Here is a 14,823-nt window from a genome sequence, read left to right on the forward strand (position 1 = left end):
TGAGACATTTGTCACACGCTCGGTCAGCACCCGTACAAGTTTGATCTCGTAAACAATTGTAACAATAAAGATTGCAACTATGATCTCTCTTGTTTCTAAATCCTACCAGACAATTTTCACAGTAATGGTCCATCCCGAACAAAGGTCTTAAAGACGTGACGACGTTGTAATGTCTATTTTGATTAATTAATATCAAACGAGGTCTATTGTCGTCATTGTCGATTTCCCCCAAAATCAACTCGGGCAAATTATTTTTAAAAATATATATTAATATATTATATTGCGCTAATTCGGTTTTAAATTTTTGTATAGATTCTACTTTACCGCAGTCTTTCGGGTTAACTTTAGCTTTGCGGCAAAGCTCTATAGCGGCATCTCGTTGAGAGGCCGTATCGCCTCTATCCGCTCGTGTGTACGAAATCGACTTAAATTTGTTTTTAAGCGCGATATTAGTCGGGTTTTTCTTATGTTCCGAATGCGCAATTGCCACGGAAATCGCTCTCGCTAGACACAGATTATCATTGTTCACTATCCTGATAATTCCTCGAGAGTCACGAGAAAAGATATCAAAGGACCGCACTCCTTTGGGAGCAGCACGGCCAAACCCTTCCACCGGGATTCTCACCACGTGAAATTTTAAGACGATGGGTCCCAAAAAGAATCTTTCAAACTCATCATCGTATAAAACTGACTCTATCTCATCTAAAACAGATTTAGAGTCCAATTGGTCAGCTCTACGAAATGAGAGTGATATCTCGCCCCTGTTTGGCAAGCTTAAACTTTCGGCCGTTATCTGAATCATATCAGATGGAGCTAACCTATTAAGAACGGCCTGGACAATATTGGCTAAGCCTTCAACCAAATTATTAGTTATTCTTACGGTGATTTCGAGACCCGTTAGGTTAAATCTAGGGTACATTTGCACTCTTTGATCCGTAATTTCACAGTGAGGTAGAGAATCTATTGGCGTCATAACTGCCCCCCTCGCTCCGCCTCCAGATTGGTCAGGGAAATTACAAAGACCCGAAAAATCTATAGAGGCGAAATCGTTTTGAGAGGCGAAACCCAGCTCTGGATTATTGTTTAAAAAGTCGCGAGCTATACGATCATTCTGGGAAGATTCAAATTCCCGCACAATTGATTCTTCCTTTTCGAAAATGTTTAAAGCTTTAATCATGTTTTCATCTTGCTCATCCACTAGTAGATTTTCAGCTTGCATTTCGTCTATATCGCGTTGACCTATGTCAAACGCCCTTTTTTCGAAACGAGCCATATATTGCTCACTACACGTTAAAGGCAGATTATTAAAGAATGTTTCCAACTCTTTAATGTCGCGGCATTGTTCAGGCTCACGCAGTACGCTTAACATATATTTAAATATGTCTGTAAATGTTTCAAGAATAGCGTATCCTCTATTAGATAAAAAAAATCGGTAATATTTCCCCGACTGTAGCGGGGTTAAGTTTGAGTACTGTACATAAATTAAAGAAAAAAGCGTAGATTTTCTCAATGGGCCAAGGTCGTGAAACAACCAACTCCTCGATCTCTAATAAAATAGATTCTTGAGCGTCTATATCGCGTTGATTTATTTCTAACGCTCTTTGTTCGAAACGGGCCCTATATAGATCACGATACGCTAAAGGCACATTATTATAGAGTGTGTCCAACTCTTCCGCGTTGCGGCATTGTTCGGGTTCACGCGGTACGCTTAACATATATTTAAATATGTCTGTAAATGTTTCAAGAATAGCGTATCCTCTATTAGACAAACAAGGCGGTAAAATTTCCCCGACTGTAGCTGGGTTAAGTTTGAGTAATGTACATAAATTAAAGAAAAAAGCGTAAATTTTCTTAATTGGCCATGGTCGTAACGCGGCCAATTCCTCGATCTCGAATAAAATAGATTCTTGATCCATCTTTACGCGTTTTTATAGTAAAAAAAAACTTACGTTAAATGCTATCCCCATGAAAAACAAAAAAGAATATAAAAATACGTTACCTTTCAAATCAAGACGTGTCCGGGCAGGTTTTGTAAAACTTTTCTAAAAGCGAGACTATGCTATTCGTCTTTACTTTATAACTCTGAAGTAGAGAATGAGTTTTGCATACTCAACATATCGCCTTATATAGGTCATAACACTCAGCTTACCCCCCTCCTCCCCCACATGTTGTACGTAACGGCTTTTTACGAAGCAAAAATGTAATCTTTTTTAGATACATCCCCCCTCTCTCCCTCTAAAGAGCCCGTGCTATAACATGAACCGACCAACACAGTTTCGTCCAGGCCTGTTTACCCTATATGAAAGAGGCCAACCTTAAACTAGAACTGCCACCCACCCTCTCTCCCCAAAACTAAACTCTAACTAGAACTCCCCCCTCTCTCTACCCCCAAGCTAAACTCTAACAAGAACAAATCTTTGCCCAGACCTGTTTACCCTATATGAAAGAAGCCAACCTTAAACTAGAACTGCCACCCCCCTCTCTCCCCAAAACTAAACTCTAACTAGAACTCCCCCCTCTCTCTCTACCCCCAAGCTAAACTCTAACTAGAACAAATCTTTGCCCAGACATGTTTACCCTATATGAAAGAAGCCAACCTTTAACTAGAACTAACCCCCTTTCTCCCCCCTCTAAAGAATGAAGACATAAGCCATGTTAGGGCTCACTTTGATTTTGACAGTCGAATAAGAAGGTCGCTTGAATTGTAAGTAGAATTTTTGCGTAACAGTTTTGGGCGCTCGCTTGGTATAATAGCAACGGTTGCTTTTTTTAAGATAAGAATGGAAGTTGATAATTTTCGTAAACGAAAACTCCCGTCCAAACCTCGTAAAATCAATTCGAGATTTCATTTGGGAGAAGTATTTCTATCTTTCGGATTCACGTCTGATCTCAATATAGAGATTAGAATATGCCAGAAAGAACCAGATTTGTCCACGTTTCGCTTTGATGTTGACACCTGGCAAGCTTTTGCATCCAAAATTGGTCCGCTTAGCGGATGGACAAGTTGCCAAGAACCCACATCATACGACGCTATTTTAGCCGATACTCCATTATCTTCGACATCAGCACACGCAACCTTTAACAATCTAAAGCTGGAAACGAATATCAGGGGTGGAGACAGTATAGACTTCACATTGAACGCTTCAGAAGCAAGCGAGTTAAATCGATTAATGCCATATATCAATGAACATGTGAAAAAGCTTGTATCGAATGAACAGGTGTATTTATTACTTGGGGATTTGATTTGCGCTGAACTTATTACCATATATAAAATATTACACATAGATTACGGTGAATTCTTTTCTTTCGAAGAAATTGAAGATCATATTAATTTTGACCGTGTACTATCATATTTTGGCTCGTACGTTTCACCGTATAAAATATTAATGGCTTTTGAAAGTAGATTAAAGGAACGCGGAATAAGTTTTGATTTTCAATCGTATAATATATTTAATATATTAATGTCTCAAACTTCTTATTTAAAGAAACGTATAAGCGTTGTCAATCTTTTTGGCCTGGTGTAAATTTGTATTGAAATAAATTTTTTAAAACGTAATTTTTGTCATTTGATCTGGATAGGCATATATATTTATAGGACCATAACAAGACGCTTCTAAAGCATTGTGGACAACAATAACTAGTCTACAAAGAAATCGGCTAGGATTGTGTTATTATCGTTAGAAATCATTTGAACTCGGGGTCAAATTCTGTTTTTTGTGACAGCGTCTAGACTTGTATTATTTATTAATTTATTGAAAGACACGCGGCTAGGGTACATGGAAATCGGTGTTATTATTATCGTTAGAAATAATTTGAACTCGGGGTCAAAATTCTGTTTTTTTAGATATGTGAGATGGTCTAGACTTGTATTATTTATTAATTTATTGAAAGACACGCAGCTAGGGTACATGGAAATCGGTGTTATTATTATCGTTAGAAATCATTTGAACTCGGGGTCAAATTCTGTTTTTTTAGATATGTGAGATGGTCTAGACTTGTATTATTTATTAATTTATTGAAAGACATGCGGCTAGGGTACATGGAAATCGGTGTTATTATTATCGTTAGAAATAATTTGAACTCGGGGTCAAAATTCTGTTTTTTTAGATATGTGAGATGGTCTAGACTTGTATTATTTATTAATTTATTGAAAGACACGCAGCTAGGGTACATGGAAATCGGTGTTATTATTATCGTTAGAAATCATTTGAACTCGGGGTCAAATTCTGTTTTTTTAGATATGTGAGATGGTCTAGACTTGTATTATTTATTAATTTATTGAAAGACATGCGGCTAGGGTACATGGAAATCGGTGTTATTATTATCGTTAGAAATCATTTGAACTCGGGGTCAAATTCTTGTTTTTTTTAGGAATGTGACAGCGTCTAGACTTGTATTTATTAATGTATTGAAAGCTAGGGTACATGGAAATCGGCTAGGAATGTGTTGTTATTATCTTTAGAAATCATTTGAAGTCTGGGTCAAATTCTTGTTTTTTTTAGGATTGTGAGAGGGTCTAGACTTTTATTATTTTGGGGTCTCGTTTGCTTCAATAACAACTTTTGAATATTGGAAAGATCATAAGGTTTTTGTATTGGGGTATATAGAAAGAACGTCGGAGACTAAAAGAACCCCCCCCCCCCGGTTTCTCCATGGTTTCTATAAATACGGCAATTTACCCAATACAAAAATCACTCTCAGCCTAAACACTGACGAACCACTACTACTAAGACTAAATCCTGCACCAAACTTTCAACATGTGAGTATAATGTTTTTTCTCCTGAAACCATAGAATAAGTTTTTTTGTTATTTAGGGCACCCAACCCTTTACCGTTTGGGAATGAGGTATTTGAATTTCTAAACCCACCTGTCCAAGATGAACCTTTAGAAGAAGAACCTTTTCCTCTAGCTGAACTAGAGGAAGTGGTGGTGGTGGGGGGAGGGGAGGAGGAATGGGAGAATGAATCCAATTCTGATGAGGAATTGGATGAGGATGATGAAGATCCTACGCCATTGGATTGCAACATCCAACGGTAAACATACCCTGTTTTCTCCTATTTTTAGTAGCTATATTTCCTCCATAAAATTTGAGCAGGATCTTAGCCCAGATCCATCAGGAGGTCGAGGAAGAAGAATGGCTTGCCAACAACGAAGTACGCACGGCCGTCGAACAAGTGTACGCGGTCGAGACAAATTATGTTATCGAAGCCCTGGGTCAAACCCTGTTGGGTTTCATGGTATTCCCTGTAGAACCCCTAGAGGGGGCACCCCTAGTCGAGGAACAGCCCTTAAACATAGCTAACTGTTATTCCGGCTTGTAAGTTATATAGTTTTTTTTCTTTTTTAAGACCATTTCTAATTTCTTTTTTCTTTACAGTCTCAATACGGCCATCTTAAAGTTTTTTAAAAGGAGAGCCCGAATATACAGGGAATCCGAAGGGGAGGTTGATGCTGACGGCGTGATTGACGCCGCGTCCGTTCGGACAGCAACCGAGCACGACATACGTCGGGCGAAACTGTTCCTCGACAAAGTCGCCTACGGGGTGCTCGCCCAACAGATGGTAGATCTAGGGCTTTTTCGATAACATAAATATCCGCGTCTCGGGGGGGCTATTCAATTTCCCGCCCTTAGCCCCCAAAGGTAAGAAACCGTTTTTGTATATTATAAGGGGGGGGGGTAAAGAGTGTCTGGGTTTCAACGGTCCCCCTCCATACTATATATACGGAGAGTTTCCCAATACTAAAATCATTCTCGCTTTAGCTTCGGCCAGAACATCATCCACCATTATCATGTGAGCATACTGTTTTTTTCTGAAATCGTGGAAAGACTAACTTTTGAACTTAATAGGGCGTACAGTCATATTGACGATGTTCTTTTGTACACGGACGACGAGGAGGACCCGAGACAAAATTTTCGCGAGTGGCAACAGCGTCAGCCACCCCCACATCAACCCCAGGAAAACCCGCCGAGAGTAAATGAACATCTGCCAAATGATTGCAGCCTCTTCAGGTAAAGTCTCTATATTTTTTAAAACTTTAATGGCTATATTCAAACATTTTTTATAGGATCCTTGCTGATGTCCATAAGGACTTAGTGAGGATTCGCGCGGAGAATCTCGGACATGGTTTTGATCTCCGCGAGGACGACGTTGTCTTCCGGGAGTTGAGTTCTCGACTCATACCATTCGTTGACATAACACCCACTCCCGGAAACCCTATGCCGGTTTACGTTAACACGTCTCGCTCGGGCTCGTAAGTTAATTAGCATTATTTTTTTAAAGATGGATCCCTAATATCTTTTCTTTCTATTTTTAGTCTCAATGCCGCTATCACCGACTATTTCAAGGGGAGAGCGGGTACCCCCAATGAGGGAGTCCTAGACCGGTTTAGGCAAAAGCGTTTCCTCAGAGCTGTAGCAAATGATGTTCATTTACAAACAGGCCTTTAATCTTTCAATTTTTTTCTATTTAAAATTATATATATATATACAAATAAAACATGGATAAAATATTTAAAATTATATATATATACAAATAAAACATGGATAAAATATTTAAAATTATATATAGACAAATAAAACATGGATAAAATATTTAACGCCTCTTGATTTATACATATTGCAAAAGTAAAAAAAAATATTACCGGAATTAAAATTCCGTGTAAAATTAAAAAAACGTTGGGAGAGAAATTCCTAGGCTTGTACAGGCATTCCCCCGCTTTGCACGCGTAACGGAGAAGAGGAAACCTAGAGATATATTCCTATAACATTTCAGTGCTATACTGAGAGAAAACGCGCGCCGCTATGGTTGTACACGCATTCCCCCGCTTTGCACATGTAACGGAGAAGAGGAAACCAAGAGAGAGGAAAAAAAAACTCTCCTTCACAGCGCTCTCGCGCCGCTCGCCGCTAGGCTAGTACATTCGCAAGCGTAAAAATAAAGAGACGGTCAAAGGGAAAGAGACGGTGAAAGTCAGGGAACCAAGAGAGAGAGAAAAAAAACTCTCCAGCCTTCACAGCGCTCTTGCGGGAATCGGGCTGGGTAAAGAGAAAGTGAAAGTCAGAATAAAAAAAAGGGGACTTAGCGCAAAGAGAGAGCATACACTCAAGAACAACCTCCACCCTTCAGGTGGAGGAGGTGAGGGGGAGACACACCAACCCCCCCTCCGGGGATGGAGGCATGGGGGCAAAAATTCGTCCCCCCCTTCGCGGGTATAAATCATGGGGGAAAAAATTCATCCCCCCCTGCGCTGCCCGCGGGTATCGAGGCTTACTATTCTCTTAAAGGAAAACATGGACAGTAGTCTTGAAGAGTCCGTCACTTCAATGGTAGACACATCGAATATTTACTTTGAGGTGTTTACCAAACAGATTAGAGGTAATTTGAAGCCCAAGTTTAAAAACTAATCGTGGGACTGCGCTTATAAACAATTTGAAGCATTTAGGTAAATTCTCCGGTATTCTTTGTGTAACATGACACTCGTTGTCACTTGCAAACAATAAAAAATGAATTCCAAACATTTATCAACACCTGTATAATTTATTATAGTCACTTCATCCGTTGGCAGTATTGAGGGTTGTCCACAAAGGAAGGTGTTAGAATCATTCCTCAAACTAAAAGTAACCCTCGAGTGCTAAGAAAATAAGATGAACCACGCTTTTTAATTCTTAAGTTATTTTTGACTGACATTCATTAAAATACTGCAGTTTAACATTAATAATTACTAGTGCGCGCTAACTTGAGAACGAACCCAAATAACTCAGTTTTTGATAAAATACTTCATAAGTTGGACTAATGGACTCATTCTTACATTTATTATTGTTAATCAGTCGCCTTATAAACCAACATTCCAAAAATTGCTAAAGAGGCTTACGCTTGAGTTCAACATCAACAATAGCTATGTTTAAAATGATTTTAGGTATAAAGTTCCTTAAAACGATTTATCTAGAATTAAGGTAAATTAATGACGATTAAATTAATAAATATCAATTATATTTATTTAAATATTCAAAAATAGTCTCTAAATTGCGTCTCGACTTGGAGAGGTTTATTTTGGATTCCCAACTTGTACTCATCCCTTACAAAAATATTAAGCTGTAATTCATCTGCATACACGATTTTTTATCGCTACCACGCTGTAATATGTATACATTAAGGCTACATTTTCTGCAGCTCAAAAAACGGGAAAAATTCACAGCATTTCTAGAACTGCAAATTGACTGCCGTTTTTACATTTTCTGTTTGTTAACTGTTAACTAGGGCTGTGCGAATAGTACTTTTTAAGGTATTCGTCGAATACCAAATAGCAGTGTTTTTGGGAGCCATCTCTCGGCTCGGAATAGGAAAATGACCAAATAATTTGACCAAATAGTGTGAAGTTCAAAAATTCGACCAAATTAAAATTTCTATAAAACTATTCTACCAAATTTCAAATTTATAAATAATGGGACACGGAAAGGTACTTTTGAACAGCTGAAAACTTATTTTTGAACGAATCAAAGGTTTTATTTTAATCATAATTAGGTTAGTTGTCAATATATCCCTATTCGCTTTGCAATGTATGACCTCTTCCATCATACTATATTTTTTAATAGGTATACTATAGTGACATATTATTAGGAAGTTCAATAGTTAGCTCCGCAGCGAGAAGTTGATAATAACCAGTACCCTTTAAGTTAAAACCTTTAATGATTTATTCTTGTCAGAGAGAATTCTTGTCTATGAACTTTTAAAGACTGAGTGGCTGATTCCAGCTATAGCCTACTAGATCACGCGACTCGGTGAACGCGGGTAATACTTTTAATAACAGTAGGCACGTCAGGCTGTGTCTGCCGAGTCGCGTCATCTATGGGGCCACGGTCCAGCGGACACTATGACAGCGCCCATAGGGATAGGAGCATCACATTTATGTTTCTATCTCTATGACAGCGCCCTCAAATTCACAAAATCAACAGAAAAATTCAAAAACTGGTTGCGAATACCAAATAATTTGGTCAATAGACTGTTAAAAACATTCATTTTCTCGTGGTTTTATCCGCTATAGAATAGTCGGTTTTTCGAAGATCATTATTTGGTATTCTAGAATTTTGAAAATCATTATTCGATTCGTCGGTGCGAATAGTAAACGTCAATTTTGACCAAATTATTTGGTCCGACCAAATAGTAACGAATAGTCTGCACGGCCCTACTGTTAACTGTCTAGCCTGGCAGAAATATGTAGCTCAATTCTGCAAACGCTATGCAAAAGTAGAAATACCAGCTGCTAGTTTAAAACTGTAATTTGTCAGTTTTTATAGACAAGTTACAGGTCTGCAAAAGTGATGGAAATTTACAAATCCAGCTGCTAATTTAGAACTGTAATTTGACCATTTTAATAGACATGTTACAGGTCTGCAATAGTTTTAGAAAAGTAGAAATCCAGCTGCTAATTTAAAACTGCAATTTGACCATTTTTATAGACATGTAACAGGTCTACAAAAGTGATGGAAAAGTAGAAATCCAGCTGTTAATTTAAAACTGTTATTCGACATTTAATTTATATCATAGCGAAAGGTGAAAGAACTCGATGCGTACAATTTAATTGTTTGCGTGTTAAGAATTGCCATGCGGAAATGGTATAAAAATAAGTTAATAGTCGTTTAATGCGATGATGTTTCTGTTACAAACTTGCACCATTATTGACGAGATGAGTTCTACTGGCACGTTAAATGTTTACGTCGTTTTTTGCTAGCTTAGTGATTCTGACTTACGATGAGAGAAAGGCTGACTTAGCTTTGAGGTAAATTTAAAGTTTCAATTTCGTCTACCACAAAAGGATAGGGAATTTTTTTGGGGGATTTTAATCAATTGGTGTTATTATAAATATACCACACTTCTTAATTTCCATGTCATTTTTAATATGGATTTCAGATAATTTATTTTGAACTCTTTAAATGGCTTTGCCATATACGACCGAAACGTTTGCTAAAAATATGATTTACATTTTCTTTGTTGAACAAGGTCACATTAAGTTTCTCCTAGAGACAGAATTAATCATACAAAAATGTCTTGGTTTGGACCAAGGCCGAAAAAACAAACGATATGAGTTGTTTCATTTCTTAAAATTCAAGCTTTTGAAAAAATGAAAAGACTTTCTAACAGAAAACGATACGCGTTTACTCTTTGTCTTCAGATTCGACTCTATATTCTTGTAATACAGTCTATATCAAACATGGTATATTTTCTAACGATATTGATTTTGTATAGATAGTCACACTATCTAGTGGTTACAATATGAAACATCCCGTTTTCTAAAGATGAAAGTTTTCATTAAAGTTAAAGTTACATTTAGGAACCGGTATCCGTATGAGATACATAAAAAATAGGAACAAAAAAAAACAATTAAAAGGTATACGAAACGCTAGACATAGTCTTGAAATTTTAGTGGTTGTTTAATTAGGCGGCCACGACGTGTGTGCTGTGTAGACGGTGCGCTCCGTGGAGTAGACGGCGTGGTTTGGGTGCTTGAACTAGCCGGTTCCTGAGTAATTGTTGGAGTTGTATGTCCTGAACCGATGGGAGTTGTTGGCGTTTTCAAAGGCGGTGGGTTTGGTTGCGTTTCAACCCGTATGTTCTGTGTTGGGTTCGGCGTTAGTTGCGGCGGATGTTCGATTCGAGGACGTTGATGGTTCAGATATTGCAATTTTTCTTAAATTATTATTAATTTAATTCTTAATCACAATTTATTTCTATCAACTGATTTTACTGTTAATCGATTTATTCCTTCTAAATTAATTCAAAAAATTGCATATCTACGCTTTTTCAAGAACAATTTCATTTTCCGAAAACATTTTATTATGAAATTAATTATTTTGAAGGGATTACGTACTGAGGGATCAATAATGAATATTTGAAAGAATTATCCTAAAAAAAGCAAACAATCTTTAACATAATTCAAAAAGAAAATGAAATTTTTTTTAATAGCGGATGGAAAAATTGGGGTGATGCGCGAATTTATGCATTTAACCTCGGATATCGAAATACTACATATCCATTGTATGTATCAAGGATTTTCCGCCTCCGTACTAAAGAGCTTCTTGGTCATAACTCATCCTAATTTTGAAACGTCGCGTTTTTTATTCATTAGTCCGTGCAAAATAAATTACTCTTTATCATATTTTATCGAATATCCGTCTTCTCGGCAAATTGTAACCGTTGAAAAGACAACTAGTGGTGCAAACTTGAAGATTTGTCAAGCCATTAACATTTAAAACTATGTCCGTCAAGGCGATTACATGTTAGTGAACACCGATACGAAATCCCTTCAAAATAATTAATTTCATGATAAAATGTTTTAGGAAAATGGAATTGTTCTTGAAAAAGTGTAGATATGCAATTTTTTCAATTAATTTAGAAAGAATAAATCGATTAACAGTAAAATCAGTTGATAGAAATAAATTGTGATTAAGGATTAAATAAATAATAATTATAATTAAAGAAAAATTGCAATATCTGAACTTCACTCAATTGATAAACCTCAGTCATATAGTTTGTTTTTTCGGCCTTGGTTCAAACCAAGACATTTTTGTAAAATATCTGTTACTTCAGTCTTAAGGCGGTAGTCAACTCTTAGCAGGCTGAAATGTTTCGTGTTGTTTTTGATTCTTGCCGAACTTTATCTATTTTACCCTAAACTTTTGGATTTCGCGTCTATTAAAGTACTTTAATGAAAATTTAAATTAATTTAGCGTGAACTAGAAAACATTGGGCTTTATCAACGGCTTGGGTAGTTTTAATCGTATTTAAATAGTTTATTTAAAAGTTATTTCAGTTTTTATCCAGAAAAATGTTTTATTTTTGGTTTAATTTCACGTTAATTATACTTAAATAAGTTGAAATTAACGCTGGATGGTGTTTTGGCAGTGTTCATTTAGGTTATGAAATGTGTTTGAATTCACCTTAATTGTAATGTTTAGAGGAGTTTCAACATATTGCGTTCAATTATTATCATAACCCTTGCTAAATTTACGGTAACGGAAAGATTATCCATAAAATATGTTAATGAATGATGTTATTCCATAGTTTGGCTTTCATATCAGTAATTACATCAAATGCCTAAACAATTCATAGCAATTTAGACAATTAAACAAACGTCAATGTGGACTGTAGAAATAGCGAACAACGTAACCCTCTGTTTCCCAAGTGGTTACTTTGGAAAAATCTGCGCTGATGTAAACATGGAAATTATTTGACTAATAAAATTACATAACGACACTGTCCTCCTGGATTAACCAGCACCACTGCTACTTATATTTATGAATTAAACAATCCACTGTTGGTAACAAATAGTTTAAAAATGATTACGTAACATCATTTACGGACTGGTTCAATAGGATTAAAAATTGCTTAAACGAATGATGTGGTCCTCTACTTTGAATAAGTTTCAGGAATTATCACACACCTTCACAATTAGTAGCATTTTAGTGAGATAAACAAATAATGAAACACTGCATACCTCATATGGGAATGTTGAATTAACTGAACTAACGTAAACACCACTCTTTTAACTGTCGTATAGCGAAAACACTTTAAACATTTTGTCATCATTCCAGTAGTATTTTGAAGTTTTCTATCATTTCACAAGGTGAAAACACTCTATTTATTTCGAGTTTCAACACGTTAAGAAATTGAATAGATATGCCATTTTTTACTTCAAATTGGAAGCGCCAACGATAAATACATTGTAAATCCGGTAAAATCTTGGGTTAGGATATGTTTCTAGCAGGAAACGAAGCAGACTTTAAAGTCTACAGAATTCCAAAACAGAGAGTGATGTTACGAATGTCGCGCCATAAATTTTAAGAATTTAAACTGTTTTAAGTGATTTTATCTTGTGTAAAATAGAAATCAAATAATCATAAAAATTAATAATGTATAGTCTAAAATTAACAAAATAGACCAATGTAAAAAAAAGAATATAGGCAAATAAGATAACAGCTTTTAAAACCTCTGCTGTTCTAAGATAAAAAATGGACACGTGACCTATGGGGTCTCGCGTCTCTTGCTAGTGGGCTTCTTGGAATAACTCTCGACAATACCTCCAACGCGAGAAGATCATCTAATTTTTAACCTTGCTAGAATAAAATATTTCCTGCAAATAAAGTCGCAAAGTTTATTATATCGAAAGCAATTAATCATTTATAAAATTACCAACAAAAGTATATTAAGACTAGTTAATTTTTCAGTCGGTTAATTAGTTCTTCTAGATAATATTAGTTCTCGCAATAACCTAAACACCAACAAAGAGCTATTCGCAACAAGTGACGCAAATCTTTGAAATTTATCAACGTAACTTGTTACCACTCGCAAACCTGGGCCCTATTAGTAATCAACGAGAACGAAAATGGAGAAAAGGTGTAAGCGAGCTATCAAGTTAGACTACTGACCCAAAAGTAATTTTTGACGTACTTTCTTAATTAGTTAAATAACAATAATTATGACTTCATTTATTAAAAAACAAAACTGGTAAGTTTCTCATTTAATAAATGCTTGTTAATTTGAAAGTAGTCCGAAAACTAACTTCGCTGTAGTTTTTCCGTATCGCCTATGACAATTTCCTTAAAAAACCGAAAAAAATGTAATGCTTTTTCTATGGGACGCTAACTCTAAAAGGTGTGACTTTTTCCTTTAACATTACGGAAGGGTGTCAAGTCATATCTAACCAAAAGATTCAATAAAAAGTGAATAGTCCCTGAAACAATTACGTTAATTTAAGAGTGAAACTTTTCTCTTTCAAAAATGTTTTATAATTGGCCCGTAAAATATCAACGATAATTTATGGAAGACCCCAATCGCAACTGTAATAAAAGCGCCATACATTTTGACTGAAAATAATTCCTTTATGAAACTGGATATTTCCCCACATAAAAATCGACCCGCACGGTCCTAGATCAATGCTGAGGCTCCGCTTTCAGATAATGTTACTTTTGGTAATGAGAAGGAAAAGAGGCAATTTGAAATCTTATTTGGAAACTTAATAGGTTTAGAAATGGGATCAATCCAAGACTTCAGCGTTCACTAGAATAATAACACGAGTTCTTAATTTAATGATGAATCAAATCATTTTTACCAAGAATAGTGATTTTAGTAGCTGACCTCTGCGACTTATGCAGAAGTAAGAAAACTAGACTAAGTTGCACGAAACTGGAAAATATTCATGAGATGCGAGCTCTCTCAAAATCTCATGTTTTAAATAGCGTGATGTACGACATTATAAATTCTAATTGCTATTTCTCTCTCCGCTTTACGTGTAATTAAACCTCAAAATTTCGAGTTTCAGTTTGATATTGTAATTTTGGACAGTTGTAGCTCTGTGATTGTCAAAACTTGAAAGTTATGACTCCATACCGAACTGTTCTATAAAATCATTTGTTTAATTTGGTGTCCAAAGATGAATTACGCGTAAATAGATCAAAATTGGTACCTTCTATTAAGATCAAATTTGTCTCTCACTGGCGTGGCTCGCTAGCGTAATGCTAGCCAATTGTGTTTTTTCTCGACTTCGTTTTTGGTGTAAAAAATAATTTCAATGTGAATAATCCATCTATGCTATATTAATTAGCAGTGTTAACTCAATTCACTTCGTGAAACATGATAGAAACCGTGTATAATATTACTGTAAACTGGCAGAATGAAAAGGTAAATTATACATAGACGAAACTGTTAGTTATAAATGGTCCAAATGTTGGGTTTAATCAGTTGTTGCGTATCTAGTTACCAAATTACTTAACAAAAACTTTTAAAATAGCAGCAATGACAATAATTGTGTTTAAGTTTTTTGTTCAGA

General features: G+C 36.0%; 2 protein-coding genes across 2 annotated transcripts; both read left to right on the forward strand.

Annotated features, from left to right (window-relative positions):
* Window positions 1–3,461: 3,461 nt before the first annotated feature.
* Window positions 3,462–5,618, forward strand: LOC149650583 (uncharacterized). The gene is made up of 4 exons (XM_089849099.1): window positions 3,462–3,520; window positions 4,815–5,033; window positions 5,096–5,317; window positions 5,378–5,618. Exons 1-4 carry the CDS (start codon window positions 3,462–3,464, stop codon window positions 5,583–5,585), a joined length of 708 nt encoding a protein of 235 aa, XP_089705225.1. The 3' UTR covers window positions 5,586–5,618.
* On the forward strand, window positions 5,616–6,448 carry LOC149650584 (uncharacterized). The gene is made up of 4 exons (XM_089849100.1): window positions 5,616–5,792; window positions 5,849–6,010; window positions 6,067–6,252; window positions 6,316–6,448. Coding segments are annotated over exons 1-4 (483 nt in total). The 5' UTR covers window positions 5,616–5,790.
* Window positions 6,449–14,823: the final 8,375 nt, after the last annotated feature.

This window comes from Phalangium opilio, unplaced genomic scaffold (genome assembly GCF_054372755.1).
Source record: "Phalangium opilio isolate 3A_F unplaced genomic scaffold, DU_Popi_V2 ptg000085l_1, whole genome shotgun sequence".
NCBI classification, from domain to species: Eukaryota; Metazoa; Arthropoda; class Arachnida; order Opiliones; family Phalangiidae; genus Phalangium; species Phalangium opilio.

Coding starts and splice junctions, on each gene's coding strand:
- LOC149650583 (XM_089849099.1), top strand. CDS start 3,462: ATGTCTCAAACTTCTTATTTAAAGAAACGTATAAGCGTTGTCAATCTT. Junction 3,521..4,814: donor GTCAATCTTTTTGGCCTGGT/GTAAATTTGTAT, acceptor TTTGTTATTTAG/GGCACCCAACCCTTTACCGT. Junction 5,318..5,377: donor GCTAACTGTTATTCCGGCTT/GTAAGTTATATA, acceptor TTTTCTTTACAG/TCTCAATACGGCCATCTTAA.
- LOC149650584 (XM_089849100.1), top strand. Junction 6,011..6,066: donor AATGATTGCAGCCTCTTCAG/GTAAAGTCTCTA, acceptor CATTTTTTATAG/GATCCTTGCTGATGTCCATA. Junction 6,253..6,315: donor AACACGTCTCGCTCGGGCTC/GTAAGTTAATTA, acceptor TTCTATTTTTAG/TCTCAATGCCGCTATCACCG.